General features: G+C 38.7%; 1 protein-coding gene across 1 annotated transcript; it reads right to left on the bottom strand.

Annotated features, from left to right (window-relative positions):
* Nucleotides 1–95: 95 nt before the first annotated feature.
* Nucleotides 96–19,904, bottom strand: LOC124156676 (succinyl-CoA:3-ketoacid coenzyme A transferase 1, mitochondrial). Its single transcript, XM_046531321.1, has 13 exons — nt 19,714–19,904; nt 19,529–19,637; nt 19,180–19,406; nt 12,369–12,497; nt 12,154–12,287; nt 11,414–11,582; nt 9,187–9,304; nt 8,345–8,466; nt 8,160–8,254; nt 6,573–6,648; nt 3,295–3,465; nt 2,581–2,785; nt 96–547 (listed from the first exon to the last, which is right to left on the bottom strand). Exons 1-12 carry the CDS (start codon nt 19,792–19,794, stop codon nt 2,642–2,644), a joined length of 1,575 nt encoding a protein of 524 aa, XP_046387277.1. The 5' UTR covers nt 19,795–19,904; the 3' UTR covers nt 96–547; nt 2,581–2,641.
* Between the last annotated feature and the right edge of the window lie 689 nt (nt 19,905–20,593).

Here is a 20,593-nt window from a genome sequence, read left to right as displayed (position 1 = left end):
AACTGCCCAATAGGGTAGTTTCCTTCATCAAAGAAAACGAAATTAAACCAAAGCCTAAAATACTATTGTGTGGACAAAACCATTAAAGTAGATTATATTTTTAAAACAAGTAGAGACCTTTAATATTGTAAAAAAATACAAATTGTATATTCAGTACATCATTGAGCCACTTAAACATTTGTACAAAGAATCATCAGATAAAATATTTACATTGACTCAATAACAGCATTTTACTGTAACCATATGAAGCAATTAAACAAATATCATAGGATATGTGAGAAAGAATGCATATGAAAGCACAATGTGTGCATTCATAAGTTGATGCATAATATGTTGCATACGCATGGACACACATAAACGTAATATTACACATAAAACCATACCATTAATATATGATAAGTCTTATTGATACATCTTTATGCAAGTAAAGTATATGCAATGAAAAGAACAACACAATAAAGTTTTAAAAAAATAAACAGAAAAACTTAACACAGTTCAGATCAAATCCCAGAATGCAGACTCAATTCATCCTTCTCTATGCATATTCCTGAAAAACAGATAAGTGAGAGCATTTAATGATTTCAAATTTTCGTAGTTATTGCTCAGGAATATGGACAAGTACCTTCAAACAGGTGGAAAGTCCTCCATTCTAATAATCCATATTTCAACACATTCTTGGTGACACGATTATGATAGAAATTAAGGAAATTATATTCCTCTGAAAATGTTCACAAGCTGCCACAAAATGGATTAAGGTTGTGCATCATTATCGGACATTATATTGAAGCGGTATGCCACTATCAGTGGCGGATCTAGTGCCCCCCCCTTGGGTATCCAATTTACACTAGATAGAATGGTAATTTTTTTCGGACCCCCACTACTGCCGGGAGGTTACCCCCACTTGCCCTCCCTCCCTTATTCCTATCCTGGATCCATTACTGGCCACTATTATAAGCATAAGTACATATTGATTGTGAAAAGAGGTATCATATTCATAGCTGATGGTTCATACATATTCCTCTCACACAAGAAGGACCTTCCATTCTTATCGCTAAAGAACAAGGCAAGAAATACTTGCAGGAGATGACAACATTTATTGGAATGAAATGCACAAGTTTTAATGTTTAGAGCTGGATTCATTAAGTGCGGCCGTCATTAACTGCATCTCAACACAGCCACAACCTTAACTCCAGAAGGGATGAAAGCTAAATTTAAGTAGAGGGGTAAAAAATTAATTTTTTATTGTTTTTACTTACCACGCTTTTATTTTTTCTACCAACTCAGATTTCTGCACATGATGCCATTTTCATGGCATAGTGCACAGAAAAAACTTGAAAATGGCAATGTGTGTAGAAACCTGGTTTGGAAGAAATGAATAATTGTGGAAATAGATAAGTGCTTTCAATATGTTAAATCTGTATATAACTCCTGTGGGGACAGCCTGTAATTCATTTGCTGAACACATTCAGATCATCAAAAGGGTGCAATCCCAATGACAGGTCTTCAAATTTGATTACTAGTTTAATTCATGAGTGAAGCTAGTTCTTGTTCTCCCCCTTGGATTTGTATGCATACTCTGAATTTCTTATAGGAGGGTTGACAAATTATCTGCTGCATTAAAATGTGATGAAATTCAAAACTGCCATATGAATGGCAGTGAAATGCACGTTCAATACCAAATGGGACAAAATCACCAACTCGACCAGGAAGCGAACATTAGACCTTTTGCTTTCTGGGCCCTGCACAGAGCACTATCAGGATACATACCAGCCTCCATTTTCAATATCCCTGACTTTTCCCTGATTTCCAATACCCATCAATGAAATTTCCCTGACTTGGTATTAATGGTAAATCCCTACTAATTAGGGATTTTATGGAAAAATTCAGCAATTCGTTATTTATAATGAAATAAAGTCAAGCAGTTGTACCAGAGGAAGAAATAAAGTCAGGTAGCAACAAGTCTACAGGACAGCAACAAAACGCTCACCTCACAGCACAGATACATCAACCCACCCCGAGCTCAACAACGAATTTCATGTTTTCCCTATGCATCAGTAATTTTTCCCACAACCATAACCTAATTTCCCTGACATTTCAATGATTTCACTAACCAGTATGAACCCTGAATATGCAATCCATTTTCAGCGTTCACACTGGTTGTGATTCTTCGCAAAACACAACACATAAAATACAATCCACCGGACATACGACATCTTTCCTCCACTACAAACGTCTCTAAAAATGTTAAGGCACATTGCTACACATCTACCAAATTTCTCACAGATCTTACGATAATACAACAATATATTTACAGTGCCTGTCAACAGTTTTTCCTGCAAAAATGATACCAAAAAATTGAACCAATTTTAGGAGAACAAAAATTAAAAATACTTGCAGGTACATTGATATGCTAACCAATATAGCCTATTGTAAATACAGTGACTTTTGTGGGAAAAACACCCAAGAGGACAAATAAAAACTTGTAGAAGCATATGGGTTGGATTTCTACAAACTGATGATGGTGGCTAGAAAGGTTGGGAGAAGGGTTGAATGGGGTGGGGGGAGGGGGGATGCACTTACAACAAGTCTTCTTTGCATCTGACGAGGCACATTTTACCGCAACTGTTGCCACCCAATCGACTCACACGTCCTGACCAGCCATTGGCTTGAGGTCTTGTGCAACTTCAAACTCTGCACCAGTGCTTTGGATAATGTCCTCAACTGTCACACCGTCAGCAATTTCCTTGAGCACCAAACCCCTCTCACGATCCACATCAAACACACCCTGGTCACAGAAGAGAGACTAATTACACAAATGAATAGAAAGATGGGCTATAGGCTTTGAGTCCTGACATTGCGTCCAAAAGAAAAGCTCCCATTTGGTTACAATCAGAGGAAATTACTTACGAGAGAGAAGGCATTATGAATAAAGGATTTGTGCATGGCTGTCAAGAAACAAAACCAGCACCACTAGAATGCCCCTCTTCATCTATGTATCCATTACACTAAATACAATTCCTGAGGAAGATAAATGCATTAAAATGCACTCAGATGTTCAGATTAAAGAAACAATATTTAGCAATCTAATTGTATGTCAAACCGAACGGAAACACAGCCAGATATTTTATATATATGGGTCGAGCATAATCTCACCCTCTAACAAAATTATTAATTTTTAATACACATTGATAAAATGTAGGGTGGGTAGGAGCAAAGGTGAAAGTGGGACCAGAGCAGGTCATTCCATTGACTGCAGAGAGATGAACCCATCCTCATTGAGATGCACGCACGAACCTTCTCCGTGATGATCATGTCCACGCATCCCTTCCCCGTCAATGGCAGTGAGCATTCTCGCAGAATTTTGTGGGCACCCCCTTTGGCCGTGTGCTCCATTGTGATCACCACTTTGGTGCCCGCTGCAGCGACCAGGTCCATGGCACCACCCATGCCTTTCACCAGCTTCCCCTACAAGTACCAGCATATGAGAAAGAGGTGCAGTCAATGTCCTCACAGCCTTACTTCACCACTTCAAGAACGATCAACCCTTTCATTCCAGCTGTTGAGGACTACAGATCTTTGAAATTTTATACGTCTAAGGGATAGACTGAATAAATGAATCATTTGCAACATGCTCTAACTGGAATGGAAATAAGGCCAACACCTCAATAGCAATTCTAATCACCCCATTAACATAGAGTGAGTAAGCACAGTCACAATAAGCCAGCATAATGCGAGGATTGCGTGTTAAAAAACCAGCATGGGCTATTTTGCAGACCAAATGGAAGGTCCAAAAAGATTTCAACTAGTGATGGGTCGGTTCGATTCCTCGATTCTTCGATTCTCGGCCAAGAACCGGAATCGAAAATGAGTACTTGCCAAGGTGAAAAATCGATTCCGATTCCAGTAGTACTTAAAAGTAAAAATTTATATACGGCCGCGTTTCCAACAGCCATTTGAATTTTCGCGCCATGTAATTGTAATAACAAAACCATCTTCTAGGGATGTGCGAGTTTTCGAAATTTCGTTTCGAGTTGAGTAGTTGGTACTCGATTCGTGCGTTTCGAGTAGCATTACGAATGCCGAGTCGAGTAGTTACGGTTACAGAGCTTTCGAGGCTAGTCCAGCAATCTACCGACAGGAAACGCCATCATGAAACTCATGTAATAATACAGTTAATAAAGCCGAAGAGTCATTCTAATGCCTTGGCCTGGTAGTTTCAGCTTGCCGAATACACTGTAGTTGTCGACGTGGGCGCCGAATACCTTTATGCCAGCCGCGGCGGCCGATCGTCTTCCGACCCGGCGCACACTGGTCCGAAATCGGAAAAAGCTGGAATAAAGTCCATAGTGATTTTGGGGATAGAGACTTGAAAATTAGCGTAAATACTCATAAATCATTACCAGATATAGATTTATATGCCATTTTACAAAAATACGACCCTTTAGTGAGATACAGTGGCCCAAACATGGCCAATTTTTCAATGCCACGCGAGATATCTTTTTTCCTCAAAAAATATTTGAATTTATACAGGTGGTGCTGCGTTGGCATGAGTTTTATGGAATAAAAAACGGAATATTCCTTTGACTTGGTGCTTTGCCTATACTTTCCATTCCTTTTGAAGATTTTGGCTCACATCCGTCTGGTTTTACAACGCAAAATGGCCGACCCATTTTTCTCGTGAAATTTGACATAAAGTAGACATTATCTTTCGTTTACGAAAAATATAACTTGGAAAATTTGAACCACAATAAAAAGTAGAGATTTCTAAAGAGTACTAAGTAGAAATCTTGGAAAAAAAAGTTTGCGACAAAGGAAATAAGAGCGATCTTTTCAATCGCCGATTTTTTCGATCGATCGCTGCGGAACTCTGAGGCTCGGTAACTGAGGCCGATTTTTCAAGTTTTTTAAAACTTTAGTCTTGAAAATCGTCATTTAAAGCATGGATAATCGTCTTCATTGACTAAAAACACTAAACTGAGGATGTTAAAAAGGATTATGTATAGATCGACTTGACCATTTAGCGCATTACTCGAGTGAAAATACTAAGGATTGGATATTTTTCGAAACCATCCCGCGCATAAGAAATACGGCTCGGGTGTGAAGAGATTAAGGCGGCATGCATAAGAGAGAGAAAAATGAACTGTTTCCGTGAAAGGCAACAACCGATACCCTTTTTTCCTTTCCATCTTCGCCGAGGTGAGTCGCGTGGAAAGGGGAGTTTTCACATCACAAGGCTCTTTTAGCCTTTTTTATTACTGCGTCCGTCCGATGTGATATTCATTTGTAGCGTTTAGTTTCTTTCTTGAACTTAAAAAAACAAGAGTTTTTAAGGTTGATTAAATGACATGAGATGTATAGAATATGTTTTGTCTCTACAAAACTAAAGCTTAGTTCTATCGTTGTCCACTTGAATTCCATGAAGATTCAAGATCCATAAAAATCGTTGATATAATTTTTAATTAAAATTCCAATGTTTCCAAAATCTTGCAATTTTGGTAGGAAAGTACTTGCCCAGTCACACAAGTGTGTACCAAAAGGCAATTTTCTGCAGGCAGTAATACTGTAACATGGAGACGTCAAAACCTGCTGGCTGAGCATGTAGAGTAATTGATTTTTCTGCTGGGGAATTTGAAAGGGCCAAATATTACATGATTCATATACCTACGTAGTATGTAATCTTTATTATAGCGGTGAAAATGACTGTACTCAGGGCTCTCCCTTTTAGTTAGGATACATATATATGGTCGACATATTACTTGGAGTTAATTAATTTCAATTGTGCCAATGGAACTATTGAAGACACATAAATTTTCATTCATCTCTTACTTCTGACAATAACCATCAACGATCCTCATTATATTTTCCTTCTTACATTAGGCTATACATTCATCATAGAAAATCGGAGTAGAATATATTGTAGTATGCATTGCTGTATTGCCTGGTTCAGAAATTATCATACTCGACTCAATACTCGCGAGTAATTTTCAACTCGACTCGAGATCAAAAAGTGCTACTTGCTCATCCCTATTATATTCCAAAGGAGCAAATGCAGACTAAATTTGTGAGACATTATTGATAATGATAAGATATTTTCAATATAAGATAGATATTAAAGGAGATACTTTTATTTTAAATTTAAACATGAGTGCTAATATTCTAAAGTAATACCTATGAGGTAACACCACTTTTCAGGTATGTTCTGTTTTAAAATTTAACTATTACATTTTGATTACATAGTGATGATATGAAAGATGCTTTTGTCAACTGATTCTTTCACAGAGTAACATTTTTTTAAGTGGTTGTCTTGTTGCCTATTTTTCTTGGAGCCTATGGTGTCAGAATCGATGGAATCGGTATCGGTAGAATCGGAATCGAAATGTCAGAATCGGAATCGGGATCGGAATCGATAAAATTTTGGAATCGACCCATCACTAATTTCAACAATATTTATTTCCTGGGAATCACAAGCTCCATCATACAAATAACAACAATTGTTTCCCATAAGAATATAAGGGCTTAATAATTGCGAAGCTGCCACCTTGGACAACTAACGGGAGGGCAAAACAACTTACAGGGATCATCCAGTTGGCCAAATCACCCGTCTGCGACACTTGCATCGCCCCAAGGATTGTTATGTCCACGTGGCCACTGCAAAAAAATTACAGCCCCATCAACAAAATCAATAGGAACAACATATTCTGAGAATGTTGCACTTAGGATAAATTCCTAGCTTGGTACATAATTTGTAGGCCTTAAGGCAATACAATTAACCAACCTGGATAGCAATCATAGAATGCTAGATACATTCAAAATTTGGAGAGAAAATTTGATCAGTTTCCAAAAGGTAAATTACCATTGCAAAAAACTGATGGTGGTTACTCTCAGGCCACACAGTGACATCCAGAGAAAAGTTACACCCACATCACCCTATAATGAATTCTCTCTCCGGCAAGCAAATGTGACATAATTTTCAAGAAAATATGTAGGCACAAAATAAAATCGGCTGATACAGAGGAGCTTTGAATATTCTTAGTTAAATTATCAGTTCGTTGGAATAACTGCCAGCCACTGCCCAAGCCCGTCCCTCCCAATACTATACTATTATGCTACTGATTACTACCCTCACGTACATATAAATAGGGAAAGCAGGACACACATGTACCAAGGTAAAAATTTGTGACATAATATGTAACCTTAAATGGATTTAGTATATCCATCTCTTTTGATACATTTTTGGGCTTTCTCCTCAGTCAGGATGAATAATAAAAGCTTGGAAGAGTTCTGCATACTAGGTGCTTTTACACAATTTCAATCATCAATTGCATATTACTCACCATGACAGTACATGAATATTCCCAAACATTTCTGGAGAGGGTAATGCTATTCAGACTGTGAAATTTGTTTGAGAGATCTTTCTAACTTATAAACGAGCAGGTAAAATTGTGCCAATACATGATTTCACAAAAATGGCTTCAATTGATAGGAATGTCAAACGTTGGATATTTATAATTTTCACGTGACCACATGTCATCAGCAAAATATGGAGTTGTTCACTATGTCCCAAAATCACATTTTGTCGAAATAATTCAGTTAAAGGAAGGGTTTTGTAGATAAGTTATTAAATGATGGAAGGGGATTCAGTCGATAAGTAATGATGAAAAAAATCTTTACCATTCAGCCACTCTCTCGAATTTAAAATAAAAATAAAATGCTTCAGTAGGTGATGGTAACAGAATAAACACACACATTGTTCCACATGATAAACTCATGTGGGGAGAACCACAGATTATGGGAACAAATTGCTTACAAGTGTATAAACTACAACAAACAGTGCGAGGCCCATCCTAAATGGTGTAAAGAAGTTCAGAAGCAGTAACCCAGTCGGCATGAGATCATCATACCTAACTGTGAAAAGGCTAAGGCCATTAATTATTTGTTGTGAATAGCTCGAGAAGTAAGCAACAGATCAAAAAATTAAAAAATACGGATCTTTTCATTTTGCAAACTCTATTGCAATCAAGGGTCAAAAAATATTATCGAATGAGCTCATTGGCCCCTAAAAAAAGTACCTATTGCCTTATATAAAAGTACACATGATTTATTATCTTCTACTCCATAAAAAAAGCAAAAAATTCAATCCATATCCACAAAGTACTAACCCACGGATCATGGCAAAACTTTCATCACTGGAGAAGAACGCAGCTCCAGGCAATGCAGTCACAGTTTCCTTGCCTGCATTGATCAAATCTGCATCCTGGAAAAATTTAACAGACATTGAATTCGCCAAAAAAGAGGACACGATAATGAAAGTAGGTTTTTATTCCCTATGAGGGTATTCACCTACCTGTTGTCCTTCCTCCGGGAAAGGCCCCAGGCCCAACAGTCCATTCTCGCTCTGAAGGTGAACTGTCATGCCCTCAGGAATGTAGTTGCTGGCAAGCATTGGGATACCTATTCCAAGGTTGGCTGCACATGACGTTAAGGAAGAAAATTTTGAATGATGGAAATACTGCAGAGGCCAGATTCAACAGTTCAAGCTTCCTTCTCCAAAACCTATTGGTGCATCCGAGGCAGCAATTAATTATGGCAGCAGTAAACTGATCAAGGTTCACAATTTTGCAACATAGAGTTTGGTGTCTAATATTTTTGCGGTTGGTTTAAGTACACCTCTTCCTTTCTTTTTAATTTAATATGCAGTTTACATGTAAGCATATTGATTCTGAGACCTGGATTCTGTGGAGTTCAGAAACTTGAGTGCAATGGCAGTGATTCTGAGCATGTGAGAGAAACAGGATGGCCTTTCAGCAACTCGGATAAAGAATGACAGAGGTGTTTTTTAAGTGGGCATGTATCCTAATCCCGCTTTGCAAAATAATTGCTGTAGGCATTGCAGTGAGAGAAGGACAATATAATACTGAAAATGGTGAATAAGAAGTGCAAGACATTAGATGGAAAAGAAAATGGTTGATGGACTGGATGAAAAGTATGTACTAGACAATATGTTGAGCTGATGAAGGAAAAGATGAAAGAGTGCTTGGATATTAATCATAAGGTAAGGTCACATGCATAATTGTTCTGACTAGGTTAACTGGTACAACAGCTTCAATTATGTACACTTATAGCTCCCATAGGAGTAATGAATATGAGAGGCAAAGATTTGAATAGGCAACTGAGAGTAAAGGATACCATACATTCCGTCCCGGAATTCAACAGCTGCTCGTTTCACAATTCGCTCCCGCATGGCAACCATCGGATTGGTAGCTGCTATCGATGATGCACGCTGTTTCTTCTTCAGGGTCAGCCTCTGAGAAAATACAAACAGCACCAATAAATAAACAGGAGATAATAGACGCACTCAGAAACTACAGGCTTTGAGGATGGAGAAAAAATACAGGAGGCATATGATGGAAAAGAAAAGAAACAATCTTGAAGACATTAAAACTAATAGATAAAAAGGATTTGCATAGGCTTTATAGCAACAATTTGTGCAAAGGTGATAGATTGCTCTTATTCTAAAATTTAATTATGTATACCATTGAGCTTATATCTTCTTGAGCTTATAGCTGAAAGTATTATACTGTTACTATTGTCAATAAAAGCTTAATTTTTGTGATGCGTGGTCCCCGATCAACTATGATATTTTGGGATAAAATAGAACTCCCAACAAAATCACATCCAACACTATCACTAAAACTCATTGCAACATAGGTAACACAATGAAGTGGAGTTCACATAGGAAGTATACGGTCATCGTCTATGAAGAAAGGTATTGAATGAGAAAATGTATCTGCGGCTTATGCAGCTGACAAAACTTAAGGATTGTAATAAGTGGTTATTTAAAAAAAATAAAAGCTACATTAATCATCCAAAAAAATGAACTTAGAATTTAAAATGTGCAGCAGTTTTCTAGATAATCAATAATCCACTGTTGATGTTAATGCTGTTAATTTCAGCATAAATTGCCTCCACAAATCACAACGACCATCTTTTTCCAAAACATTTTGTTTCATGCCACAATGATTGCAAAATAATGCAAATTTGTTTAAAAAAGTATGTTTTGATGGCATTCCAATTTGTAAGATGTTGAAGAAAAAAAAACAGAGACAAAATAATACTGATTGGAGGGAGGACTTTGTTTACATTGATTCCATCGCAGTTGAATGTATGAAAGCTCACAAAATCATAAAGAAGAGACCAAGTGGAAGTGAACTTCACAGACTACAACTAGGAGTATGATCACAAATAAAAATAGAGTACATAACGTGAAATAGTTATGCTTAATAATATTAATGTCAAACAGAAATCCCATTCCAAAGGCTGGTGTCTACATTATCACTATCTAATAGTATTCATGTGAAAGTGGCAAAACCATGCAAAGTTGCTCTACTCCACCATTCAATGCATGCAGCCGCAAAATATTCTTGTATGTATACTTAATAAATCAATGAAAACTTAACAATTTTAACTCAATCATCTGGTAAAAAAAAGCCATAAAATTTGTATCATAAGGGGTCCCTCTAATACCTAAGCTTGCATATTAAGTCTTCACTGATTAGCTAGCCTTTTCATGGCCAAATTACATATCTTATATGAATGTTGGTCACACTATAAGCTGTCAATCATCCTCTAAAGATACCAAACTCCGTACTCCACCAGCAAATAGTATCCCAGCAAAGTTTGTGCCACTACTAATCAGTCTATGAGAAAATCGGTAACCTTTTTGATGGTGTAATATTCTTAAGCCTCAGTCAAGACAAGGAAAATTCAAACACTGCGTCATCTTCATTTTTTGCAGCGCATTAGTTGAAAAGTGAATATCAGCTGCTTGTCTCTCCCAAACATCAGATATTTGATTATTTAATGCCTTTGTAATGTCCCATTTAAAATTCAAAGGTTTCCAGGGACAAAAGTAACTCTGATTGAACCACTGAACCTTCATCAAGAGCAAGAGGAACAATAATAATATTTGAAGGGGAGAAGGGAAAAATGATGAGAATTTTCACCAAGAAGATAAAATGATTTGTTTTAAAGGCATTAATTAAATGAGAATTAAATAATGAGTAACTATTCAGGTGACTACTGAGAATTCCACTTGGGGTAGGCAAGCTTTGGGTATTCTCTCCCCAATTTGTCCTTTGCAATAAAGGAAAGTGATGTGACATGTTTGCAATTCCCATGTCTTACATTAGGCTAAAGAATAATATACCATCAGTGTTTAATCAGATATCTTTGTAGACCACTAGGGGAAGCACAAGCTTTATTATATTTTTTCCCACATAGTACCTCCGCTGGGTCATACTGTGAAGAATGAAGTCCGCCTGTGACTCACCCGTGGGTGCAGCACAAGCTGCCATGGAAGATAGATTACACTTTGCACCAGTGAGCACATTAATGGATCCCAAACAAATCTTACCTCGATCCTCTTCTCATAGTTGGTTCCTTGGAAGATGCGCTGCACGTAGATACTCGGGATGTGCACATCCTCTGGAGGGATCTCGCCCACTTCAACAATCTCCTCCACTTCAGCAATTGTCACCTTCCCTGCTTTGCACATCGGAGGATTGAAATTCCGAGCTGTTTTCCTGCGAGAGAAGAATCAAAGTAAAAAAAAGTCTCCCTCACCCTCTGCCACCAGAAAAATATTCCTGGTTATTTGGAGGAGGGGACTGACAGCTGAGGTCATTTGCGCCACAAGGGAAGGGTGTGGAAGGAAGGGTGGAGAGAAAACCGGCGTCGGCATTAGCCTGCTCTTAACGAAAGGCGCTAAAGGGACCACGGCTTAACGTCCCATCCGACGGACGGAGTGTTGTCCTTGAAATTCCTCCACATAACATTCAAGCAGGGATCGGGCAGTCTCTGAAAATTCTCTGCCACCACTGAGATTTGAACCCGAGCCCATGGGGTGTGAAGCCAACACTCTAGCCACCACACCAACCCGATCCTCAATGTATTCCTCCAACTGTAAATGCATGTAAAATAAATTATAAAGTCTACCTACACTGTCCTTCATCTCTTTATAATACCATCTCAGATGGACTGAAATCCACAATTTGCCCTTTGAAATGGAGGTGTAAATTGTAGTTGTTAATTGCTTCCTTATAACTGAGAGACCGAGGTTCCTTTTAAGGTCTGCTGCTGAGCTATAGTAAGTACCTGAATACCAAATTCCCAGCTTTATCGGCCTTCCAAGCTTTGACCAGGGCAAAGTCTCCCGTGATGGCCTCCTCCATGATGTATTGACGATCCCCAAAAGTTCGCTGCTCTCTCGGGGAGCTCGCAATTTCCACCTGCCAAGAGTCAAGGTTATAAGCACTCCCTTGAAAAAGAGCTGGGATGAATGCCAAACCTTACTCTCAATTGCAACTTACCTGGCCACCACCATTTGGCACATATTTGATGGGAGCCCCACCTTCATGGATCAGAGTGCCGTACGCCGCAGTGGTGAAGAAGGCTGGTATTCCAGCTCCCCCTGCTCTCAGCCGCTCTGCCAACGTACCCTGGGGGGGGATTTGTGTTTTTTATTTTAGACTCCCACGCATGCAAGGACAAATTGTACAAAAAATGTGCAGGTTGGCAATTTCAATTGCCTCAGTATGAAGCACTTTGCTTCCCCTCCACAAGCACTAATCCCCCATAGTGGAATTCATGGGTACTTCACTCACTTGCTCAAGTTCTGTGCATTCAGGGGCCACATAGTTTTAAACAGACCATACATAACTATCTATCCAGCACCAGTATTGAATTGTAATGCACGCTAGTGAGTCTGGCTGTGTATAAACACCTAATTGACCAAAAGACACATTTGCAAGGATCTATTTGACCATGCTCTAATTGCTCAACAGAACCATTTGCTTACATCTGAAACAACCTGGTTCTCGACTAGCAAGAGAATAGTTTCTTGACCACTTTTGGGTCCTGAAGAACGATTCAGAGAAAAGTCTGTGTGGAGAAATAAATAATAGCTGAGAGGGAGAGATGAGACTCGGAAAATAAATTATCATTTCAATTATCCAGAAATTATTTTATTCCCCTCCTAATAAGAATATATGTGTATTTTTAAGGAGCCAATGCGCTATGAACGTACATATCGTATTTCTCCGAATATTGTCCCCCCCTAATTTTGAGGCCTCAGTTTCCGGGAAAAATTTAAAAAGGGCATTTGAAAATACAGTCCCCCCCTTTACTTTTATCATGGGTTTTGTTGGAAAAAAAGGGGGGACTATATTCAGACAAATACAGTAGATCATTGCTAATGGCTTCCGGGTGCAGCTGCGTGTTGCGCTTTGTCTAGCAAGGTTTCTTGCTTCCAAGCCCTGTAACGGATGCGAAAGCTTGCAAGACAGAGCGCAACACGCAACTGCACCCGGAAGCCATTAGCAATGATGCCCCTCGCTGCGAAAACCTACATTCAAATACGGTAGATCCCACATAGATTCTAATACCATTGCCACTGGAATTGAATAGATTAGAATAGAATAAGAACCTTTGGTCATACATGAGATTAAGCATATTATGCTACCTACGTTTCTGCAAGCTCCAAGTGTGGTATCAGGGGGCAATGGACTGATGATAGAGAAACTTCAAAGGGATGGAGTCATAGGATTTTAGAATGCTACTTAAATTGGAGGTTTTATATTCAAGCCAGTTTATTACTGCTGCCTGTAGTGAATGCAATTCAATATGAGAAACAAATTGAACCTGGTAAGTTAAGTCAGGTGACTTGCATTTGGGTCACAACTTTAACTATAACCAGGTGGTTTTTTGAGGAAAGATAATGGGCAGTAAAGCTTTTGCCAGACATTCCCTGTGAATTTCAGTGATTGTTGAGTGTACATAGGGCAATGCAAAGTCCTCTTTGGACTTTTCTTGAGTAAACCCCTTCTACATGCTTTCACCATGCCCGGTTAGGAGTACCTCAGGCATTTACGAGCACTCGCCAAAGGCTAACAGGCAAATGCTTAAGAAATGCCAAAGAACAGCCTTGGATTGCCATCCTAAACAATTGTTTGAGCATTTGTATACATAGCTGCCAATGGTTAGTGCCAGTACATTGCTGAGGGCGAAAATGAATTCTCAGTGAATGCTCTTCATACAAGATTTCCTAATCGCAAAGGGAAATCACCAAATGGGATTTTTTTTCGACCCCATTGACCAGCTCTCTTCAAATGCTTACTTTTGAGCATTTTGGTACGTCAAAAGAAAGCTTCGCTTATACTTTTCTGCATGTGTATTTCGCAGTCTCTTTTGGAAGTCGTATAAACCTTGTACACCCTGATAATTTTCATGATCACATGAGCTTCAGTATGACATCAGTTGATCTACATGACATTTTATGTGGATTTATTTTCAAGTTTCAATAGATTATGGGAAGGAGAAGCTGGTCAGTGGCAAGAATAGAAGATTAAATCAAAAAATATTGAGGGACTTTAATAACGGCTGTTAAATCTATGTCATATGTGTCTGCTTAGACCATGAAAAGGTTTGCTCACACGACACGATTGCCCCTGATCCTGTAAGCATATTCTGTTAGGATTGCTCATATTGGCATTGGTTAAAAAAAATTAATAAGTACAAAGTTAAAAGCCATGAGTCCTCATCTATCACAAGTTCCCATACTTAAGGAGTAATACTCGTACCAGAAGAAGCATTAAAAAAAAATCATTCGCAATTATACCTCCTGTTGCCTAGATCAAAAAATGATCTCTCTCATTGGTGGGACATCTGTTGGCCAATCAAAACAAAGTTTTTATTCATATCTCAGTTATTATACTGTATCAATCAACATGAAGAAATTTAAACCTAGCTACCCCGTCCGAGAGAATTAAAGGCGGTGATTAGAGGAAGCAGTAATAAGTTTGTGTACAAAGAGTTTGCCGCAGTAGAGGTGCGATGAACCTTCATATTCATATAGCCAAGCACTGACAATTTCCTTACAGTAATTTCCCTAAATTTATCTACAGGGTCAGGGAAATTGTAGTAAAATATCAGTTTCAGTAAAAACCTAATCAAGGTTTTATTCAGCAAGAATAACACAGTTTAAGTAAACAACTTAAGTGTTGCCACGACAAATACAATTATTAAAATTAAGATCAACAACATAGTATGTTTATACCACATTCACCCCCACTAAAAATCGATTAGTATCTGATGTAGTCATTTAGATAAGCTGGTAGCCTTCGCTGCCGTCCACGTGGAGAACCTTTCTGTGGAGATGGACTCTTGGGTTGTTCAGAGACACTCTTACTCGAATTAGGTATGCCCTTATCTTGCCCTGTCTCTTCGTCGCATGAGGAGTTTTGTGATGTCAGTTCTCCGGAGTCAATAGATGGGCTCAAGGGAGGTCCGTCAAGCTTGACTGGGAAGTCCCCTCTTGGAGCCAAATGTCTAATGGAAACACTTGATTCTTGCCCATTGGGAAGCTTTACATATGCATAGTCTGGATTTGCCTCTATTAATTCGACCTCCTGAACAATCGGGTCATACTTGCTGTGCCGCAAATGGTTTTTCATTAAAACTTGACCTGGTTTAGTTAACCATGTAGGCAAGGAGCGACCATTGAAAGATCTCCTGGGATGAGTGAACATACGTTCATGTGGGGTAGCATTTGTTGAGGTGCACAACAGTGATCTAATAGAGTGAAGTGCTGACTGAAGCACTTCTTCCCATTGTTCTGTCTTTAACCCTTTTGACTTTAAGGTCAAAAGTACAGTCTTCCATATTATTCCATTGTATCTTTCGACCTGACCATTTCCTTGGGGGCTGTAGGCAGTAGTTCTACTTGTAGCAACGCCTAAGGAGGTGAGAAATGATTTCAGTTCATGTGACATGAACGAAGCTCCTCTGTCGGAATGTATATAAGCTGGTGTACCAAAGAGCGAAAACACCATAGTCAATACTCTCACAACAGTAGATGCCGAAATATCTGTACAAGGAAATGCAAAAGGGAACCTTGAATATTCATCAACAATAGTCAGTAGAAAACGGTTCTTGGATGAGCTAGGTAAGGGTCCTTTGAAGTCTAAGCTTAATCTCTCAAATGGAGAAGTTGCCTTTATAAGCTGCCCTTCATTTCTACAGAATCGAGGTTTTAATTCATTGCAGCAGGTGCAAGAATTAATCACTCCTTTAATTTCTTCTAGTGTGTAGGGCAGGTTTTTAGCTCTAACCCAGTGGTGCATTCTTGTTACACCCGGATGACATAAAGCATCATGTAGTTCTTTGAGGTTCATTCTTCCCTCTAAGTAGATACTTGCTGTAATCCTCGACATTGTGTCTGCAGTTGTGTTTTGGTTGCCTGGTCGGTAAACGATATCGAATTTGTAATTAGCTAATTCAAGTCGCCATCTCATAATTTTCTCATTCTTTATTTTACTTGAGTGATACTGATCAAACATGAAGGCAACTGACCTCTGGTCAGTGATGACCTCAAAATGTCTTCCGATAAGGTAGTGTCTCCAGTTCCTCAGTGATTCCACAATAGCATAAGCTTCCTTCTCAACAGAGGAATGTCTTTGCTCAGCTGCATTAAGTGTCCTAGAGAAAAAGGCAATGGGACGTTCGGCTTGACTCAGGGTGGCCCCAATGGCAAACTCTGAAGCGTCAGTTTCTACTCGAAAAGGTGTATTTTCTTCTATTGCAGAGAGTGATGCCTCTGCTACATCTTTCTTGAGTGAATTGAATGTTGTCACAGCTTCTTCAGACAGCGGGAATGGTCCTTTTACCAGAAAAGGGCGAATCTTCTCTGAAAATTTGGGAATCCATCGGCAATAGTGAGCAAACATACCTAAGGTTCTCTGAAGGGCTGGCATGTCATTTGGGACAGGTAGGTTCATCAAAGGTGCAAGCCTATCCGGATCAGGCTTTATAACTCTATCTTCGATCAGATATCCTAATATTTTCACAGATTTAGTTGAATATTTACATTTATCTTGGTTTAATGTCAGATTATACTTTTCTACTGCACCTAAAAATCTTTCCAAATTTTGGTCATGTTCCTGTTGGTCATGGCCGCAAACTGTTACATCATCTAGATAAGGAAAAGTACCTTTGAGCTTTTCTTCCTTGATAATTCTGTCAATGTTTCTCTGGAAAGCTGGGACACCGTTAGTTACCCCGAAAGGAATTCTGCGGAACTGGTAAAGTTTTCCAGCAGCTTCAAAAGCAGTATATGGCTTATCTGATTCTAGAATAGGTACTTGGTGATAGGCACTCTTGAGGTCAATGGTGCTGAATATCTTGTATTGTGATACATTCCGTACCAACTCCTCTATTCTTGGGAGAGGGTAGGCATCAAGCATTGTAAATTTATTAATAGTTTGTGAGTAGTCAACTACCATCCTAGGTTTATGATTTTCTCCCTTAACTACAAAAACTTGAGCACGCCATGGTGAGTTACTAGGTTCTATTACACCTTCTTTGAGCAATTTTTCCACTTCAGCAGCGATGAATATTTTGTCGGATTCTGTGTGACGTCTTGACTTAGTTATGACGGGTTTGCAGTCTGGTGTGAGATTGGCAAATAGCGATGCTGCTGGAACTCGAGCAGTAGCTAGTGAACAGATTTTAAGAGGTGTTTGTTCTCCATGGAATTCTATTTCTACAGATGAGTGACTCTTCAGAAGATCGTGCCCAATCAGGAAGTCAGCACACAGATTTTTCATGATTAACACCTTAATATTTGCATATGTATAGGTCTGAATCTTCAAGGTCAGCGTACCACATCCAGTAACATCAGAACTCAAAGAAGAATTAGCCATGGTTATCTTACCGGAGTAAGGCTTAACGACTATTCCGCATCTCTCCACAAAACGTTCATTCAAGAAACTAAGAGAACTTCCAGTATCGATAAGTGCATTTAGTTCCACTCCATTGATCAATACCTTAGTCATGGATTTTTGAAGGCATAGAGGTGCTGTTACTGCAGAAGCCAAAAACGACGTAGAAGCTGTTGAATTTGTAGATGAATGTTTAAATCTTGATTTACATACTTTTTGGTAATGTCCTTTTTTTCCGCAACCTCTACAGATAATATCCTTTGCTGGGCAAGAGTCCCTTGGGTGCCGTTTGTTACCACAAAAGAAACATTTTTCAGATCGTACCAAGGCAGCTGATGTTGTTGTAGTATCTTCAGGGCTATCTTCTCTATGGTCAGCAGCAGCAACAGGAGTTGAATCTGCTGTATTCAGATAAGATGCTGAATGTAGCTCAGCCAGCTCAAGTGACCTAGCCTGGTCATGGGCCTTCTCTAATGTGACGTTGGTGTTTTCCAGTAATCTTTCTCGAATACGAGAGCTCTTGAGGCCTCGTATGAAAGAATCCCTTATGTACTCATCTTTATATTTATCAGCTGTTACTGCTTGAAATTCACAATCTTTGCTCATTTGTTTTAATACCTGGAGATATTCATCGACTGATTCACCCGTCTGCTGAGTTCTAGATGCTAGGCAGTGTCTTGCAAATATTTCATTTCGTTTTGTGATATATAATGAATCTAGTATTTTGATGGCATCTGAGTAGTTTTCTGAGTCACTAATATACCGAAAGACGTTAGCAGATACATAATTGCAGAGTAATTGCAGTTTACCATCTTCTGAAACCTTGTTCACTTGGCCCAGGAAATTAGCAAATGTTCTTTTCCAGTGTTTCCACTTCGATTCAGCACCCACATGTGAAGGGTCAGTATCAAATCTTTCTGGCTTTAAAAGCTGTTCCATCTTACTAAAGAATTCTTGCTGAATAAATTGTAGTAAAATATCAGTTTCAGTAAAAACCTAATCAAGGTTTTATTCAGCAAGAATAACACAGTTTAAGTAAACAACTTAAGTGTTGCCACGACAAATACAATTATTAAAATTAAGATCAACAACATAGTATGTTTATACCACAGAAATACTTGGCATCACTTGGACATGACTTATTGGAACGATCCCAAAATGAGGATTTTAAACAAACTCTTATTGAAAATGCAGGCAATTTCTGGAGGAACCTTAGATAAGTGTCCATGAAACTCAAAAGAATGCTATAGAAATCCATAACTCCCACCTCCTCTAAGCATTTGTATTGCTCAGCAAACGCCCACGAAATACTACAAAAGCCACTTTGGAGAACATTCAAGGGCAGCGAAGGAAACCTCACCAAGATAATTATATACCAAATATCAACTGCTAAAAATTCACCAACCTGTGGGGTGAGTTCCACTTCTAATTCTCCAGCTAAAAATTGACGCTCGAATTCGGCATTCTCTCCAACATAGGATGCAATCATTCGCTTGATTTGCTTCTGCTTCAGCAAAAGGCCCAAGCCAAAATTATCGACACCCGCATTATTGCTGACAACAGTTAAATTTTTGGTGCCGAGTTCGAGCAACGCCGAAATAAGATTTTCAGGAATTCCGCATAAACCGAAACCTTTACAGCAATAAAAATAAATAACATTCATAACAGTCACAATATAAAAATATGAAGCAATCAAAAACCCGGCTATGATACCACAATAAAGTCAGCATTGACAATGATTTCAAAAATATTACCTCCAACTAACAGCTTGGCACCATCGGGGACATCTCGGATTGCCTCCACGGCATTGGGATAAAACTTGGCATTTTTATTAACTTGTACAGAAAAAAATGCCGAAGAGACCTGATGGAACAAGAGCGGAGAGATTATTTAAACGAATGAGGGGCACATCAACAACAAGCAATACAAATAGCCTTACCTTATACGAATTATTTAAATTTATTTTAGAGATGAACCTCCCAATTGAAGGATGTGACAAAGGTCTCAACATTGAATTCATCTTACTATCAGAGGATTACACCTTCTGAAGATCGCAGTAACGAGTCGTCACATCAAGGTCAACAAGAACTGCTGCACCGAATCTGAATATTCGCCGCTCGTAAAAAGACTACTTTGCGCAATGCGCAACACGCGATGTCAGCTGTCACTAGGGCGCGCATACAAATTACATTAGCCTTGATCAACCTTTATTTCGTAATACTCTTCCTACCTATGAATCTTTTGACCCGTAAAAAGTAAATTTCAAACATAATTTATGTTTTTGGAGACATTTTATTATCTAAAATCCTAAATGATGACTTAATAGTATTCTATTAGAATTATGACTTTCGTCTCTCTCTCTCTCTCACTCATTGGATCGCAACGAAAGAGAAGTAATGCCATCATTCTGACTCTAATTAACATGAATAATAAAATGTCTCCTGTGAAATTCATGGAAAAATATAAACCATGGTATTTGTAAACCAAGTCAGAAATTAGTCTGAAGAAAGTTGGAAAAGGCACAAACAGTAAGCAAAAATCTTTTCGGATAAAACTTTGAGTGTACCGTTTCTATCTATGGCGACGCTGGGTACATTGAGAAAATGCCGACATATAATTAGACTAGCATGGATTAGCCCGGAAGAGGAAACAACCCTCGAGCTCATGTTGGCAATCACCCCAATCATCCACCTCAGAGAATAAAATAATGAACATAAATAATATGGGTGAAAAAATGGAGAAAGAAAAGCTAAAGAACAGGGAACAGTTTTATTAGATTAAAAATATACACCGTTGATATCTCAGACACGCAATTTTTT

The sequence above is a fragment of the Ischnura elegans genome, chromosome 1 (genome assembly GCF_921293095.1).
Source record: "Ischnura elegans chromosome 1, ioIscEleg1.1, whole genome shotgun sequence".
Taxonomy (NCBI): Eukaryota; Metazoa; Arthropoda; class Insecta; order Odonata; family Coenagrionidae; genus Ischnura; species Ischnura elegans.
The sequence above is the reverse complement of the archived record's forward strand: the minus strand, read 5'-3'. Positions and strand labels throughout refer to the sequence as shown.

What these genes read in the sequence shown, in the direction of transcription:
- LOC124156676 (XM_046531321.1), bottom strand. Translation starts at nt 19,794, where the DNA reads ATGAATTCAATGTTGAGACCTTTGTCACATCCTTCAATTGGGAGGTTC. An exon ending in TGCCAAGCTGTTAGTTGGAG is followed by an intron (nt 19,407 to 19,528) that starts GTAATATTTTTG and finishes ATTGCTGTAAAG; the next exon opens with GTTTCGGTTTATGCGGAATT. An exon ending in TCCCGGAGGAAGGACAACAG is followed by an intron (nt 8,255 to 8,344) that starts GTAGGTGAATAC and finishes AAATTTTTCCAG; the next exon opens with GATGCAGATTTGATCAATGC.